The sequence below is a fragment of the Aethalodelphis obliquidens genome, unplaced genomic scaffold, assembly GCF_003676395.1.
Source record: "Aethalodelphis obliquidens isolate GAN/ISIS:26980383/991018 unplaced genomic scaffold, ASM367639v1 scaffold3, whole genome shotgun sequence".
Lineage (NCBI taxonomy): Eukaryota > Metazoa > Chordata > Mammalia > Artiodactyla > Delphinidae > Aethalodelphis > Aethalodelphis obliquidens.
The window spans coordinates 32330655-32348388 of NW_020837947.1; the positions used below are offsets into that span (position 1 = coordinate 32330655).

Below are 17734 nucleotides of genomic sequence, written 5' to 3' on the forward strand. Positions count from 1 at the left end.
TTTTTTTTTAAGGGCAGGGTGATACACTCCACCAGGTGAGCAGAGTAGGAGACTTGACATTCCCTACATTATCAGTCTTAGTGAGCTGGCAAAATGAGACTGTCTAAACCACTCTCCTGACTGCTACAGTTCTTTGGCTCACTGGGTCCAAGGGTAGCCTGAGTCCGGCTTGTGAAAGAGGCAAGGGGATTCCCAGCCTTCCCAGTTGGAGTCCCCTACCTCCCTCCCCTGCTTTCTTTTCTCTCAAGATGACATTTCCTTCCCACTGTCCATGGATGCTGTGTACCTTCCTCCTTTCTCTGCTCCCCAACTCCTGTGCTAGGGAATAAAGTATCCAATGAATGCGTGGTACAAGTAGAATTACCCTACAGCTGATGCATACTTCGTACGCCTCCACAGGGTTTTGCAGTGTACAGGGGCCGCATACTTGGAATTGTAGCTCTATCTGGAAAATGTATCCAGGGAAAATTTTTGGTTAGCAGTCATTAACAACCTCCTTTATCCTTATCCTCCAAATTCAGCTCCAGCTCTAAAAAGGTAACACTTATTGCTGCCCACATCCCATATTTCGTCATCCTGAATTTGTAAATCCAAGAAAAAATAGGATGGGGGAAGAGATGTTCTCTGTTGGTTTCCTGAAGATATATTGTGTATGACATCTTTAGAGCTGGATCGGGAAGAAATGACTCTTGGTGGTTGTACACTCCCCTCGCCTGTGACTGTGGCTGTGATGCGTCCAGGACTGGATTACTGTTCATAGGTTCCACAGTTTGCATCACCTGCTGATTTCAATAAGCTTCCTCAATTTAGGCGGACAGTTTCAGCCTACTTGCCTCTTACTACATAGTGATCTCAGTTTAATAGGATTTGAGTAACCTGATATATACCCTGCTCACAAATGTCATTCAGCTTGTGTCCCCTGGGTCTGCTGTCTGGTGCACAGAGGTCCCTGAAACTGTTTTGGTGCTCTTGTAAGTTTGATACGTGGCCACTGTCTCACTTCATTTGCCGATACCTGTGACAGTTTCACCACCAGTCCATCAGGGACATTGTGTGTGATTGGGAGATGAGTTCTGTTGAGAAGTACATTCTCTTACAGAGCAAGAGTCCCTCAGAAACCAGTAACGTGACTTCATATTACCCATCTCAGCAAGAATACCGCCTCTCAGGTCACTGTTCACGGCCCACATTAGCGGAATGCGACGGCCAACTCACAAGAGTCATAATCATGTTTACTTTGCCACACAAGAGTGGATATAATGCGGATTTTACATTTTGACCAGTTAGCTGGCAGAGGGATGAGTTCAACTATATGTACTTTTTTAGAAGGTCAATTAAGTGGATTCATCTGGCTCAATTCTTCAACACAGCCTCTTGTCACAGACTGAATGATGCAGCAGCTGGTCTGTTATAAATAATTTAAAGATAATGTGCAAAATTTTGGGTTGTCTTTCCTCTCCCCTCCCCACCACATTTCTTGGACTCTCCTGCCTCCCTCCCCCTCTCCCCTCCACCTCTGTCCTCCTGTCCTTCCCCTTCCCTTCTCTTTCCTCTTTTCCCTCTCCTTCCTTCTCTCTCCCCATTTCCCCTGCTCCCTCTTCCTCAGGCCTTCTCTCCTTTCCTTTCTTCCTTCCCTCCCTCCCCCTGCACCTTCTTGCATCCCTTTCTCCTTCTACCTTTTTTCTCCTACCCCCAATTTCTGGGTTCAATTTTTTTTTTTTTTTGCGGTACGCGGGCCTCTCACTGCTGTGGCCTCTCCCGTTGCGGAGCACAGGCTCCGGACGCGCAGGCTCAGCAGCCATGGCTCACGGGCCCAGCCGCTCCGCGGCATGTGGGATCTTCCCAGACCGGGGCACGAACCCGCGTCCCCTGCATCGGCAGGCGGACTCTCAACCACTGTGCCACCAGGGAAGCCCCTGGGTTCACCTTTCGTATTTCACCAATTACAAAAGTAATTGGGGTAGAGGATGGAATTGTGTTGGGAAGGGAAAGCGTCATAAATTTACCTTACAGGAAAAACAAAGAATGTTCCTTGGGAGAACAGTTTCAAATATTAGAAGGGAGTGACAGAAACTTGGAAGGACTTCTAACGTAATAGGATTTATGCCACAGTGAAAAAGCATATAGAAGGTAGTAATTATGAAATGAAATTGATTTATTATTAATAATTTGGCAAATTTTGTAGCGTCCCTGAGGTAAATGAACTATAGGTATTTCTAATTCTGCAAGGACTCCAACTGCTTTTGGCAGCTGGCAGCAGCATGGTTGGGTCACTGACAGCCTGTGCATTTCAGACAGGTATACTGATGTATTTTCGTGCCTCATTTGCTATAGAATTTGGTTTTCCATTTCCCAGAGGTGACTAATCAGAGGTGGCCTTCTGCTTTAGGTCCAGAGATTGATTATGTATTTTGTTACGTAACGTACTTCTAACTAATTTAAAACATAGACTTGTTTTCTTAATGATGTTTTAAAAGTTGGTGAAGGGCTTCCCTGGTGGCGCAGTGGTTGAGAGTCCGCCTGCCGATGCAGGGGACACGGGTTCGTGCCCCGGTCCGGGAAGATCCCACATGCCGCAGAGCGGCTAGGCCCGTGAGCCATGGCTGCTGAGCCTGCGCGTCCGGAGCCTGTGCTCCACAACGGGAGAGGCCACAACAGTGAGAGGCCCGTGTACCGAAAAAAAAAAAAAAAAAAAAAAAGTTGGTGAAAAGTTATAGTATCTAAGTAAAGCCCCCAAATGTAAAGGCTGTTTTAACTAATATTTTAATTCAGACTTTACTGCTTAAGTTTTGGTGCATGTCCAGGAACATGTGTAAAGTTTCAGAATTTTGGGCCTTAGGTATCATTTTCATTGGTGAAGTACACTTGGGGTGGGAGGAGGAGTATTTTTCTGAGTAATAGAGAAGTGTTGGCCTTTAGTATTTTCAAATGTCTTTTCAAAAGAGTAGAATCTCTTATAAAGTGGGAAGTATATCAGTCTCAGAAGGAAAAAAAAACACATGCACTTACTGGTAGTTTTTTTTTCTCTCTCTCTTCTGCCTTTCAGAATCTTTGCCAAGAACTGGAAGCAAAGTTTTATGAAGGGACTTTTAATTGGGAAAGTGTTAAGCAGCATGATGCCGCCAGCCTGCTGAAGCTCTTCATCCGGGAGCTGCCCCAGCCACTGCTCAGTGTAGAATATCTCAAAGCCTTTCAGGCTGTCCAGAGTAAGTGCTATCCCTGTTTGAAGCAGTCCTTGTGCTGGTGCCATCCATATTAATTGCTTTAATGATACTTTGCATCGCAAAGATAAATTTGGATAGACGTATTTACTCACTGATGTCAGCGAGTACTCAAATGCCACATGATGTTTTCCTTTTCTTTTATAAATATACATCTCTGAGTAAATAGATGATAGAATGTTCTCTTTGGGTACGGATTAATTGCATGCCCTTTAAGCAATACAATATACATATTTTCATGTTAAAACCTGGAAACTTCACACTTCTTTTTTAATAGAATGAATCCCGTAAGCTCTGTGATACATTTTTCTTTCCAAGTGTTAAAAGCAACACTTACTGGAGAAGCTGTGGATTAACAGTTATCATAAAAGCACAAGGAGATATGGCAGAGTCTGTGATTATTTCCTGAAAAATTAACTTCTGAAATTGTCATGCAGAAACATGGAACAAATCATTTGGCTGCCTCATTGGTCAGGGGGCAACAAATTTCTCATGTCTTTACATTCTGTGGCCTTAGGCAAGCTCCAAATTAATGTCTCGAGTAGTTCTCAATTCCTTTCCAGTGAACAGAGAGAGCTGATGAGGTTCTTGTACTGTCATAATTATACCTTTTAGTCAGAGAGACCATCAAAAAAGGAAAAGTGCTGTCACCACATTCTAGTGACCAAACCATACTTTAAGTTCCAAATTGGAACACTTTTGAGAGTAAAAGGGAGGCACTATTAATGATTAGGCTGAACTAAAGTGTCAACCAGAACTGTTCCAGGCTATTCTTTTATTTTTTATTGAGGTATAATTGACATATATTATATTAGTTTCATATGTACAATGTAATGATTCGATATTTGTATATATTGCAAAATGATCATCATAATATGTCTACTTAACATCTGTCACCATACATAATTACAGAAAAATTTTTGCTTGTGATGAGAACTTTTAAGATCTACTCTTAGTAACTTTCAAATATGCAATATAGTGTTATTAACTATAGTTGCCATGCTGTACATTATTTCCCCAGGACTTATTTATTTTATAACTGGAAGTTTGTACCTTTTTTTTTTTTTTTTTTTTGCGGTATGCGGGCCTCTCACTGCTGTGGCCTCTCCCGTTGCGGAGCACAGGCTCCGGACGCGCAGGCTCAGCGGCCATGGCTCACGGACCCAGCCGCTCCGTGGCATGTGGGATCTTCCCGGACCGGGGCACGAACCCGTGTCCCCTGCATCGGCAGGCGGACTCTCAACCACTGCGCCACCAGGGAAACCCGGAAGTTTGTACCTTTTGACTCCCTTCACCCATTTCCCCCCGAATCCCCACTACCTATGGTGATTCAGGTTGTTCCACCAATCTGTTCTCTGTATCTATGAGCTGTTTTGTTTTTGTCTTTGTTTTTGTTTTAGATTCCACATATAAGTGAGATCATAGGGTATTTGTCTTTCTCCATCTTATTTCACTTAGCATAATCCACTCAAATTTCATCCATGTTGTTGCAGATGGCAAGATTTCATTTTTTTTAAATGGCTGAATGTTATTCCATTATGTTCCAGGCTATTCTTAAAGCATGGCTTATTGAGATGTTTCCCATGGGTTATCTCATATCATAGCATTTATTCAGAATTTTTAGGGAAACATGACTGAAATCATCTGTTTAAAATATTTTTTTTAATGGTTAAGTTGTGCTATTTTGCATGTATATTCCTTGGATGTGGATCAAAGGACCAAATTTATACCTGAAAAACAAATGCCAGAATAATTGCAGATATCCATGAGTATTACCTAATGGCGTAAGGGCTACTGAAAATAAGACGTATCAATGAAAATAATGTACCTCTTCAACTCTTCCATTGCTGGATGGTCTTCTAGTTCATTCCACAAACATTTATTGAACACCTGTTGTGTTCTAGGCTCTGTTTTACATATTCCTGCTGGAATTGATGGACTCTTACCATGTACACCACGTAATTTGTTAACTCACCATTATACCAAACAAACTTCACTGTTGCGGGTCCACCCTGACACCATATCATAGAAGATCTGATCTCCTATGTCTTTACACTGGGGAATAATTATCACGCGGAAGTTAAAATTATTTCCAAAGCACTGTTGTGTGTCTGCAAACATAAGGCTGCCCGTCATACACTCATAGTTGGAAGTGAGCATTCTGAGAGAGAGAAAGCTCTATAGCAACAGCTGCTTCTCCTGATCTCCCCCAGACACGCTCCCAACAAGGCTTGCTGCTCAGGCATTGTGTCTCACATTTCACAGTGATGTTTATGCCAAAAAACTTTTTTCTTACAAAATGGAAAAAGAAAGTAAAGAGAAATGTTTGGTAAAGACATGCGTTCAGATGTATTTAATCTGTCTGCAGATCTTCCAACCAAGAAGCAACAACTACAGGCTTTGAACCTTCTTGTCATCCTCCTGCCCGATGCAAACAGAGACACACTCAAGGTCAGCTGGATTCATTTATGTTAAATATCCCTCAGAACTAAACAGAGTAATTTTTCATTATTTGTGGCAAAACAAAATGATGTTATCGTGGAGATGTTAGTAGTTGTCTATAAGGAAAAGACCTATTTTTAAGGGCAGATGGTGAAAGTCTTTAACTCTTTATTAATTTATTAACCAGGTTAGTCATGTTAATAGTATCATTAGGCGTTTTTTTGATTTTTTTTCAATTATAACATTTCTTCTACCAAAACAGGTGATTGAGGTTCATTTGTTAATAAAAACATGGGTGCCTTTTGTTTTTTTCTTCTTTCTATTTTCCTGCATTTTCCAAATTTTATCTGGTGAGCATATACGAGTAAGGTGAAAATTGAATGTTTAAAAAGAAAATCCTAAGGGTCATCAAATATAGCCCACCTAAAAAGGTTACACTTGTTTGTAGTTCCAAGCAGTAGAGTTTGAAATGTTATAATGATGATTTTGAAATGTTTGGTTAGCCAAAAGATAGACCAACTCAAATAAATTCTAGTTATTTCTCTAATGGATTACCTTGAGTTTCTGATTTATACCATCATTTCAAAGTGATTTGGTCTGATATTCATATGATTAAATACCATTTACTATGTATGGTCAGAGGCTTTCATAATAATCAGTGGATTGTTCCACATTGATTAATTTTCCTTAATGCAACCATTTATAGAGTAGTTAGAAAAGGTTTAATTATACACTTTTATAAAAGAGAAAGAAATTTTCAAAATATAATTTAGAAAGAACATCTCCCGTATGTTTTGTTGTTGCCTTAAAAAAAATTTTTTTTATACGGGTAAGGGTGAAACCCTTGCCCATTTACCCCCGATGGTTCTTTCTATGTAAAACGAAAAAAATCATGTCAAAAAATTTCCTGTCAAGAAAACAAAACCACCAGTTGGTAAATCTTGGAAATGTCTTTCTGTACCTCATTAAGACTCCCTGAACTGAAGCTAGGTGAACGAATTCCATGCCCGTGGAATGAATGTTAATGCTCAACTTTTCTGGCTGAAGCAGTTGATGAGGCTTGCTGGAATAAAAACACTGCATTGCTGCAGGAGCACTTCCAAAGAGTTAGTTAGTCCCTTTACTAAGTCAGAAAATAATCTTTCGCTTCACTGATTAACTGAATGAATAACTGAGAAGGCAGATTATGTTTGGTTTGGTTTGGTTTTGGAGACAGAGGCCAACTCCAGAAAGGGTTGCATTCAAACACTGTGTGACCAGGGCTGCTGGGTATGGGTGTGTGGACTGTGGCTGAAATAAGGACATCTGGCCCAGGATGAAGCGGGGACCGATTTTCAGTCTGTTCTCTGCTTGCCAGCCGTGCCCTTGACACAGGGCCTCAACTATCTAGAAAGAGGAATTTAATCCATCTTTTTCTTTTTCACATAAAGGTGCCTGTCTGTGTGATGGCCCTGTGAATGATCAATATAAGGTAGAAATTGAAAGACATGATTTACTTAAAATATGCCTGCATTCAGATGAGTTCAAATAATTGTGGGAGGAAACGCTTATTTCGATATGGTTACTGTTGGGCGAGGTTCTAGAACTCGTTCTTGGATTTTGCCTTTAAAGTCCCAGGCACATTCTTTTAAGACAAAATCTGTTTAAAAGTGTACTTTTTAAAATTTTAAAGTAGTTTTAATTTTAGCATATAAGGTTACTGGGAGCACAATTGTATAAATAAGGTGGAAAATACTTTCTTGGGATAAAAAATTGGAAAATGCCAAACAAGTAATTTTACTAATTTACTTAAGCTTTAGTAGCTTAATTAGCCAGCTCTGATGAAGGTTTCAAACACGATTTCTAATAACAGAAGCACCAAAACAAGTATACCATATATAAGAGAATAAACCATCTAAATTTAGTTCTCTAAAAGAGAAGGGAAACTTCATCACAAGGTAATTTCAGGAAGCTTAATGTGAACTTCCTCAATTTTCCCAGTCCTGTTGCCACTGTTTCCGTTGCCATTTGGAGGGATGGGATCATGTGCATGACTTGTGTAGACTATTTCTACAGCATATCTAAGGGTTTGGAGGGACCATGTTAAACCCCATGTCCTGGTTTAAGTCTAGAGCAACAGGTGTCTTTAGGCAAGTTGCTTCACCAAGATTTTTTTTTAACCTTGGGTTATCGTGCATTTGGACCAATGATCATACCTATCCTTTGACTTGGAGGAATAACAAAGACTAATGTTAAGATATCAGTGGGGAATTCATGTTAATATAATTATTGGCATGTGTTTATCCTTTTTGTAGTTTTAGGAAGTTCATTGTATACATTTTCTTGCTTAATCCTGGCAGGCTAGGAGATTAGTATTCCCATTAAAATTCCCATTAAATTAAAACTACTTTAAAATTTTTAAAAGTACACATTTTATGAATGAGAAGACTTTAAAGAACAGGGATGCCAAAAGGTTTATCCCAAGATCACACATAGCTAATAAGTAACTGTGCTAAGACTCAAACTGAGTTTTCAGAGAGTGGGTCCAGTGATACTTATATAACACCAGACTGGTGATAGATACATTTTTTTTTTTTTGGCCACACTTTGTGGCACGTGGGATCTTAGTTCCCTGACCAGGGATCAAACCCGTGCCCCCTGCATTGGAAGCACAGAGTCTTAACCAGTGGACCACCAGGGAAGTCCTGGTGATAGATACTTTTAAGAAAGGACAGTGCTTATAGATCAGATGAAGAGACAATATATCCAAAGATGAAGTTCTTTCAGCAAAGGCTAGGTTAACATTTTATTAGTTTCATATCTACATATACACACATATTCTAATATCCTGATAGTAATATTTTGAATAACTTTATTGTATTATGTACCCCACACTTAAGTGGTTTATTACCTAATCTCTGCAATTTATGCTTGTAAAGAAAGAGATACACTGGTCCCTGAATAATTATTCTGGTCTCTGGAATAAAATTAAATATTTTTTCCAAACCTTACCAATTAATCTTTTGTCCTCATTTGAGAAGGTGTTGTTTCTATATAACCTTATGCTTGGATTACAGTTTAACTTTGTGAGCACTGGACCAGAAATTAGATACATAAATCTCATTGTTAAATAGGCTATGCCTTTAGTTTGTTTCAAACTTTGAGGGTCTATATAGTAGCTAAACTGGACTCAAGATCAAGTTGTTAGAGCTTATAGGAATATTTTTTCCCCTGAAATCCTGTGAGAGATGAACACAGTTTTTTTGTTTTCGTTTTGCTTTTCCATTTTGGCATAGTTTGTTTGAACTTGTTCAGGTAGGAGTTTTAGGCTAAGTATGATAACATGCTTCTTTTAATAGTTAAGAGTTCAGAAACAAAGCCAGATAGACAGGCAATTAAATTCCTTCTCCACCATGTGCTTGCTCTGTGACCTCTGGTAAGTTCCATCCATTCTCTTAGACGCTGTTTTCTCATCTGTATGATGGGGATCAATTACGGCATCTATTTCCAATCAGGATTAAGTGAGGTGATCTCTATGAAGTTCTTAAAACAATGCCTCGCCTGTAGAGATCATTGAATATCTGTGCAGTTATTGTTGTTAATGTTTCGGACCAAAATTGATTCAAGAAAGAAAGCAAAAGAAGAACTTAAAGCTTTATGCCCTAGCAGAAGGAGGGCGATCTAAGCTGCCGTGGCTTTTGTGGAGGGGCGCTCAGAGGACACATAAGTGTTGTCCATGGAGGTGGGAAGTGGGGGGCCTCAAACTGAGCATAAACTAGCCTGTTCTGGTGAAAAGCTTCTTTTCGTCCATTCATTTTTTTGAAAAAAATTATCTTCTCTTTGTCTCTATTTCCCCTTCTCCCCATCCCAGTCTCCATTCTTTTTGGATTTCAAGTCCAGCCAGCTATTGAGTCCCTTAAAACAAACGCAACTGAGATTGAATGAGCCTTTTTAATGGATTTTTTTTTTAATATTTAGAGATAAAAGTACAGCATTTCCTGCAGCAAGTGAATACTTGTTTGATATTTTGAACTATTTTTCAGTGCTCCATGGCTTTGATAGGCAGGCGGCCTGACGCTTCTCCATCCCTCTTCCCACTGCCCAGCTCAGATGTGTGTCCTCTTGCCTCATTCCCCAGGGCCATAGTCCACAGCGGAAACACAGCACCAGCTCCGGGTGTGTTAAGCAATGGAGCAGCTTTGAGGACAAGGCCCACTGGATGTGGCTGGCTGACTGTGGTTATGCACAACTTATTATTTTTTTTAATAAACAAAAATCCCTGCAGTGCCTTAATCTCTTACCTTCATGTCTAACACAGGTCTCAAAGCGTTATTTCTGTTTCAGGCCCTGCTTGAATTTCTCCAAAGAGTCGTGGACAATAAAGAGAAAAATAAGATGACGGTCATGAATGTAGCAATGGTCATGGCCCCGAATCTCTTCATGTATCATACATTGGGTCTGAAGTCCAGTGAACAGCGAGAATTTGTAATGGCAGCTGGGATAGCTAATATCATGCACTTATTGATTAAGTATCAAAAACTTCTGTGGACAGTAAGTATATATTTTCAAGTTCTGTTAATGAGTGATGATATCTAGATTCTGAAGTCTTTTTATTGTTTTATTGTTATATCTAGATTCTGAAGTCTCTATAAAAAGGTAACCAATATAGGTGATTTCAAATGCTGTTAAAAAAATTGATGTCTACTTTTAAAAGTCTCAGTTTTTAAAATGCCTACATGATTAAGTGTTTCAGTTTGGTAACTTCTAAAATATTTTATTTTTGCTAATGGAATCTCTGAGGATTACTTTTCCTGGATTATTGCTAGGTACCTGTCAGCTCTTGTTTATTGGTGAGTTTTTCGTTCTCTTTTGACAGGAGAGGCTAGCTGGTTATTAGAAGGGTATAGGTTAGTTGGAGGCTAGGTTGTAGATAGGTGGCTGCTAAAGGGACCAGCTGCTGAGTTCGTGGTGCCTAATGCCCGTCACCTCAGGCAGTCTCCAGTCCTGGCGTAGAAGATGGTCACTATGTCCTTGAACTTCACCAAACCTCTTTTTAAAAATTAATCAATTAATTAATAGTTTGGCTGCGTTGGGTCTTCGTTGCTGTGTGCGGGCTTTCTCTAGTTGTGGCGAGCAGGGGCTACTCTTCATTGTGGTGCACAGGCTTCTCTTGTTGCAGAGCACGGGCTCTAGGTGCACGGGCTTTAGTAGCTGCAGCACGCAGTCTCCCTAGTTGTGGCTCGTGGGCTCTAGGGTGCAGGCTCAGTAGCTGTGGTGCACGGGCTTAGCTGCTCTGTGGCATGTGATATCTTCCCGGACCAGGGCTCGAACCTGTGTTCCCTGCATTGGCAGGCGGATTCTTAACCACTGCACCAGGGAAGTCCCTGAGCTTCTTTTTGAACCTTACACAGTGGGTGGTAATTATCATCACCTGGATGCTCTGTACACATGGTAGGTAATATGATGAATTTTTTTCCCACAGATTTAATGAATGGCATAGTCTTATCAAATAGACAGAGTCTTTACTTCTCTCCAAATATAAGAAATAAAGATAATTATTTCTATAGTTTAAAATGGTACTACTTCTTTTTCCTCCCCAAACTTAATTTCATTTCTCCATAGATTCCCAAGTTTATTGTCAACCAAGTGAGGAAACAAAACACTGAAAATCATAGAAAAGATAAAAAAGCCATGAAGAAATTGCTGAAGAAAATGGCTTATGACCGGGAAAAATATGAAAAGCAAGATAAGAGTGCAAATGATGTAAGAAAAACTTGAAGATATACGTAGTTATACAGATTGCAGTACTGTTTTTAATATCTTATATACAACAAAGAGTTTTGAATGTTTTTGTAGGATGAATTTCTATACACTTAGTAGGCTCTGGGACTATATGTAAGTTAAAGGCGTCAATAATGGTAGCTATGCTCCTATTAGTACTAATGATGAATACGGATAGTTGCACAGGTCTTGGTGACTCAGCATGTGAGCTGTTGTTAAGGAACAAAGGAAGATAACAAGACAGGATTGTCTCAGCACACACCCACCCACACATAAACACACCGAGGACTCTGTGGAGATTCCAGTTGCCCACTAAATGTGTAATGTTTAGTAATTAAAACAGTTCCTTGTGTGAACCATTGACCTTTTTTCCTTCAATTTTCTCATCTGCAAAATGAGGAAAAAAACTAACCCAGATAAACAAATAGGTCAGTATTGGTGTAGTGCCTGAGATCTTTCCTAGACTTCAGTAAGTCCTTAAAGTGTCTTAACTGGAACTTAAGAATTTGGAGAGAGTTATGTTGGAATGCAGAAAATTAAACTATTTCAAAAAAGGGATATTTAACTCTTAGTATTCATAAACTTCTGTAAGAGTATAGTAAGAACTGGGTTTACAATAATGAAATATACATGAAAACACATTCAGAAGAAGTGAGTTACCAAAGCTCTAACTTAAGATCATGAAATGCAAGGGTTTCTATTGTTCTATTTATGGTGAAGACACCCCTCCACCACCATCACCACCATAGAAGTTCCTCAGTTACATGCTGACATCTTGTGGAATAATGTGGAAATGCAATTATCAGCCTTTGATTTTTCTGCTTTGGCCTACTTAGGGATCTAGTAATCACACAAAATTTTTTTTTCTCCTTTATTTATTTATAGCTCTCACTCTTACAAAATAGCATTCTCCTGGCGTTAAACTTTTTTTGGTCAATTTCAAAGTATCTTTAAAAGCATAAAATTTAATAAGTGGGAATTGTACATAGTGTTTATATTTTTTGAGAAATGCTATACAGGTTAGAAAGGATTTTTGAGATATCATTCTTGTTTAACTGAGAATGTTCTATTACCTCTAAAGATTATGAATACGTGAACCTCTTTTGTAGCCCTGATTATTCACATTAACTTAGGTGACTTTATATCCTTGTCTTTTTAATTAAGACTGTTATAATGTGATACTCTGAGGAACAGTGTGTATCTAAGAAAACAAAATTTGTGCTGTACCTTTTTAATAATAAGTCCTTAGACAAAAATTAAAATGTTACTTTTTTTGAAGATGGAACGTTTAAATTATTTTGTCATTTATAGAAAAATAGCATTAACTTGGATTTCTTTAGTTGGTACTTTGGGTTAAATAGAGGAGAGCTGGTCTGAGAATTATGTCTGGACTAGTTAGAAGCTGTATTGTCAGTTTAAGGCTTGGGATTTAAGCCTGGATTTAACTCTCAGTTTCATCATATATTAGCTGTCACTTAATCTTCGAGTTTTGGTGATCCCTTCTGAGAAATTCAGTGATTATTCTGACAAAATACTACTAAGAGCCTCCTTGGTGCTGAAGTCCCACTTCCTGTTAGGTCTTCCGAGGAGATGGGCCTGCTGCTCCCCTACAGGGAGCCAGAGAGGGATGTAGGAGGGCTGGGCTCAGAAGTGCTAGAGGTGTGTGATGGAGCCTGACCTGGGGACCCTGGGCTATCAGACAGGAAGTGGGCATCAGAGGGGCTTCACCAGAGAGTAGAGCAGAGGCATGAGAAACACATGTCAGGTGTTAAGTCTCCCTAGCAGAGGAGCTTCCTGGTAGAGTGGTCACCATCGGTGATGGTGGCCCACAGTGGAGGTCATGTACCTTGTCATTTCGGTTGAAAAAGTTTCATCAGTTGCCAGAGGTTTTTTCCAAGCTGCTATCATTTTCTTAGGGAGAAAAAATGTACCCAGGAAACAATTACAGGACAACAAAGAAAGTAGAAGATAATGTCAAATACTATGCTTATGTGGTGAGTCACCAGCTAATCAGTTTTCTACATAGGCTTCCATCAGTTGCCAGAATGTTAACTCGAAAAGATTTAACATGAAAGTCTGGACTTCCATCTTGACTTGACGGTTTGGAGGTGGGAGCATCCTCATGTCCCCTTGCCGTAGGGGACCTGTTTCCTGCAGGGTAACAATTGCCGGGATCCAAGGAGCAGCTCTTCCCTTTGGGTGGAACGTGAGCCATCTATGTTTCGATAAACTATCCCCTCCCACACTGTCCCCACATTTTTCCTGTTGGTTTGTGTTTCTTGACTCTCCCCACAAATCATTTGAATGAAACTGGCATGTTTTTTATTTGTTAAACAACTCTTTGATGTGTGGAATTGACACTTAGATAGGGAAGATAATAATTTCAACCTAGGGCCTGTTGAGTGTGAGGTGTGTGTTGGATATCTAAGTGGGGAGGACTGAGGGTGTTTGGAGGGAAAATTCAGTCATCCTGGCCAGTGAGGTACATGGAGGGGCAGGGGCAGAAGGAAGGCGGGAATGGGGCTCAGCAGGGAGCCAGGCTTCTCTTCTGTATGTGGCAGGGAACTGCTGAAAGCTGTGACCCCAGCAGTTACATGATTATATTTGCATTTTAGAACAGCTGTTACGATGGCAGGTGAGGGATACATTGGAGGAGTGTGAGAGAGGAGGTTTGGTAGGAGATGCCAGCTAATTTCATTGTTGATGGGAATATATAAACTGGTAGAATCCCTCTGGAGAGCAGTTGGCATGTGGCAAAATCTTGAAAACCATGCTCCTCATTGGACTTAGATATTCCTTCAGAGGGGATAATCAGACGAGCGTGCAAATAGTTATGCTTAAGTGCATTGCCATTTTCTGTATACCGGCCAAAATTAGAAATAATCCAGAGGGAAAGAGGTGGTTAGTTAAATATGTTATGGCATATCTATATAATGAAATACCATGAAAATGGACAAGTGTATATATTGGCATTGGAAGATATTTGTAATATGTTGAAAGAAGAAGTTACAAATCAGTGAACAGTTCATCGCTGTATTTGTAAGGGGTAATAATTATCGTTATTTTGAATGCTCACCAGAGGTCAGGTATGCTGCTAAACATTTTACCAACATTTTATTTAATATTCATAGTAGTTTAGTTGGAGTTTATTATTAAAATAGTCTCATTTTTTTTTTTCAGATCAGGAAAGTGAGTCTCAGCAATGTTAAGTAACTTACTTAAGGTTATCTAGATAGGAAGTGGTGGAGCTGTAATTTGAAACCAAGTCTATATGACTTTAAATCCAGGTCTCTCTACTGTTATCCTCTCTTTCCCCATAGAGCACAGAAAAACTCCATCCCCAAATCCTGGGCTTATGTATAGTAATAAAATTGAACATGTATTACTGCCATTATTAGGTATGTTTAATATATAGCTTTAAAAACAGTTCTGGGTTGAGCTAAGGCCCAGCAATGGGAATGGAAAGAAGTGTTGAATGTGAGCCAGTAAGACCCATATCAGTGAGATGGTGAAACTGATTAGATGTAAGGAATGTGCAAGAAGAAGGAATCTAGAATGACTTGCTGATTTTACTTGGGGTGATTTTATCATCAAGATAAAACATCCAACAAAAGGAACAGACTTTGATGAGATAGTCAGTTTTTGGCATTTGGGGTTGACATGCCTTTGTGAAAGTTGGCTGTGTGGGCCTGAAGCTCAGAGGGTGGCCAGAGCTGGAGGTGTGCATTTGGGACCAACATAGAGATTGTAGTTGAAGGCACAGACTGGTTCCTGTTACACAAGTGGATATATGGGGTAAGAAATCAAAAAGGCAAAAACACCAATATTTAAGTAGTTGGCCATGGAAACGGAACTGGTAGAAGAGGGCAGGAAATAATAGGAAGTAAGAGAAAGTTGAAGACTGTAGTGTCTTAGCCCCCTGGGGGAAGAATAAAGTAATGGAGCTTGATCAGTAGTACCAAATGCTACGGAGAGGTTGAGTAAGGTTAGCCTTGGATAAGAGGTCCTCTAGATTTTGCATTTGAAAGGTTAGTTGTGACTTTCTCCAAAGCATTGTCTGTGACTATTGATGGAAGAAACCATGCTTTCTAGGGATTGAAATGTGAAAGACAAGAGATTATAGATCATGAGAATTCATCAAGGCAATATTTTTTTAAAGCCCTCTGTATGCTATTAATGTTAACTATATATAATTGGGCATTCATGTTATTAAGACATGCTTGACTAGGTAAATTAATAGTTTGAATCAGGTTGTAAGGAACACAATCTACTTAACAAGACCAATGTTTATAATGACTGCAGCATATTAATTATTTGGTACAAGTGTGAATTTCTTAAGTACTAATGAGACATCTATTAATTACAGCAAGAGGAAACACTTAGTGAAAAATAACATAATTGTAGACTATTTGAAAATAACCATTTTCTGATAGCCTTCAACTTGTAGTTGGGAATGATATCTCTCACACACACACACACACACACACACACACACACACACACAGACACAGACACACACACACACACACACACACACACACACACACGTATGTACACATACGACATCAAACACCAGGAGTCATTTGGCTTGATATAGCCCTAGCTTTGCCATTAACGAGACATTAATGGCAAATCATTTTCTCTCTCCGGGTCTCAGTTTCTTCTATAAAATGAGAGTAAGACCAGATTAATGGTGTTTAACCAGAAGTATACAATAGGGGCTTCTGTGGTATTATTTTAAAAAACAAAAAGCAAAAAACCATGCCTGTGCTGCTTCCCAGACCTACTGAATCAGAATCTCCCAGAGCAGTACCTGTACATGTGTATTGTATAAAAACTGTCAGGGTAATTTTCCCCCCATTTGCTGTATATGTGTTTGTGTGCACATATATTTAATTTTATTATGGAAGTTTTCTAACATACACAAAGATAGAATAGTATATGAACCTCCATAAACCCATCACCAGCAATCACTCATATTTTTTTAATCCTGTTTCATCTTGTCTTCCACACCTTTTTTCCTTTTAGTATTTTTAAGGAAATCACAGACCTTTCATCATTTCACCCGTAATTACCTCAGACTGCATCCTTGTCTAAAAAGGCTCTAGGGCAGCTTTGATGAGCATCTGGTTATGAATTGCTGAATCATGCAGGTTTCAAGTCCATTGTGGACTTAGATCTGGGTGAGTTTTCTTCTGTCATTTAAGCTTACCTCTGAAAGTAAAAGGAAGCTGTACATTTATGAGAGAGCGTGAGCACAAAGTGGGGCTCTGTGAGATTCCGTGAAATAAGCCAGGCTGCTCACCACATCTGCCCTCATTGAAGAGGGAATAAAAGTTCTCTCTTCCTAAGGTGAGCTTCAGTGTTAACTCAGGATGATCCGCTGGTCACACCCTTAATTAACAGTCGAGAGCTTGAGCTTTAGAGAGCTTACAAGACTCTCTAAGAGTTCCAAAATGATCTGGTAACGTTTTTAGGGTTTTGGACATGGAAAAGAAATCTGTTTCTCTCATCTTCTGCCATTCTCCAGAAGAATCCTGGAGTTGGCAGCAGTGCGGTGTAGACTCTGGGTCGTTTGTGGCCGAAGTTGTGTGTCTAGTCACAGCTCTGTTTAGAATTCCATCTCTGGTTTCACTTAACAGCTCTGACCCAGAGCATTGTCGCAGGTACAGTTTCAAGCATCTGCTTTAGGTCTGGAAACAGTGTCTGGATCTAGTTGGGGACTCATGTGGAAAATCAAATTACAATATCAAGCACAAAATCTTGTTTCTTTTTCAGACATTCTCTGATTTTTTTATAGTACTTAAATACCATATTAAAAGAAAAATATCACAACTTATTTCATTATCAATTAAGTGATTATTAATTTTGGAAGTTACTTCAGGCCCTTCTTTAATGTTCTCTGAATCTGTAAGTTGGACAAAAGTTTAAGCATTTGGATAACAAAAGGCCAGTTATAGTCAGAGCAGACAGTTCAAGACAACAGAAAACGACTTCTGTATCTCCACCTCCAAGTGAGGAATATGCCATTTTAGTTTAAGATACCCTGCTAAAATGTCCTTGTTAAATTTTCTAAAATGTGTGTTATATCTGGCCTTTATTTGAGAAAGTTATATGTCCAATTTGCCCTTTTGAACGTAAAAGGTTTTTTTTGTAGTATTAAAAAATGTCAGCTTTACATTTAAATTAGCTTTTAATTTAAAAGAAGAAATTAACATTTCTCCTGAGGGTCTGACATTAAATTTATGGCCTCTAGAGTGTAAAAATATGAGCAACACAGTATTTATCTACACCTTTTGAGAAAATACTAA

General features: G+C 39.3%; 1 protein-coding gene across 3 annotated transcripts in view; it reads left to right on the plus strand.

The window, feature by feature from the left end:
* The window catches only part of ARHGAP18 (Rho GTPase activating protein 18), a 132465-nt gene that overhangs the window by 103333 nt on the left and 11398 nt on the right, over positions 1 to 17734 (plus strand). For all 3 annotated transcript variants that reach the window (XM_027086757.1, XM_027086751.1, XM_027086742.1), the window contains exons 9-12: positions 3047 to 3206; positions 5590 to 5672; positions 9987 to 10193; positions 11265 to 11405. In XM_027086757.1, coding sequence (XP_026942558.1) covers positions 3047 to 3206; positions 5590 to 5672; positions 9987 to 10193; positions 11265 to 11405 — 591 coding nt within the window. The remainder of the gene's footprint in view (positions 1 to 3046; positions 3207 to 5589; positions 5673 to 9986; positions 10194 to 11264; positions 11406 to 17734) is intronic.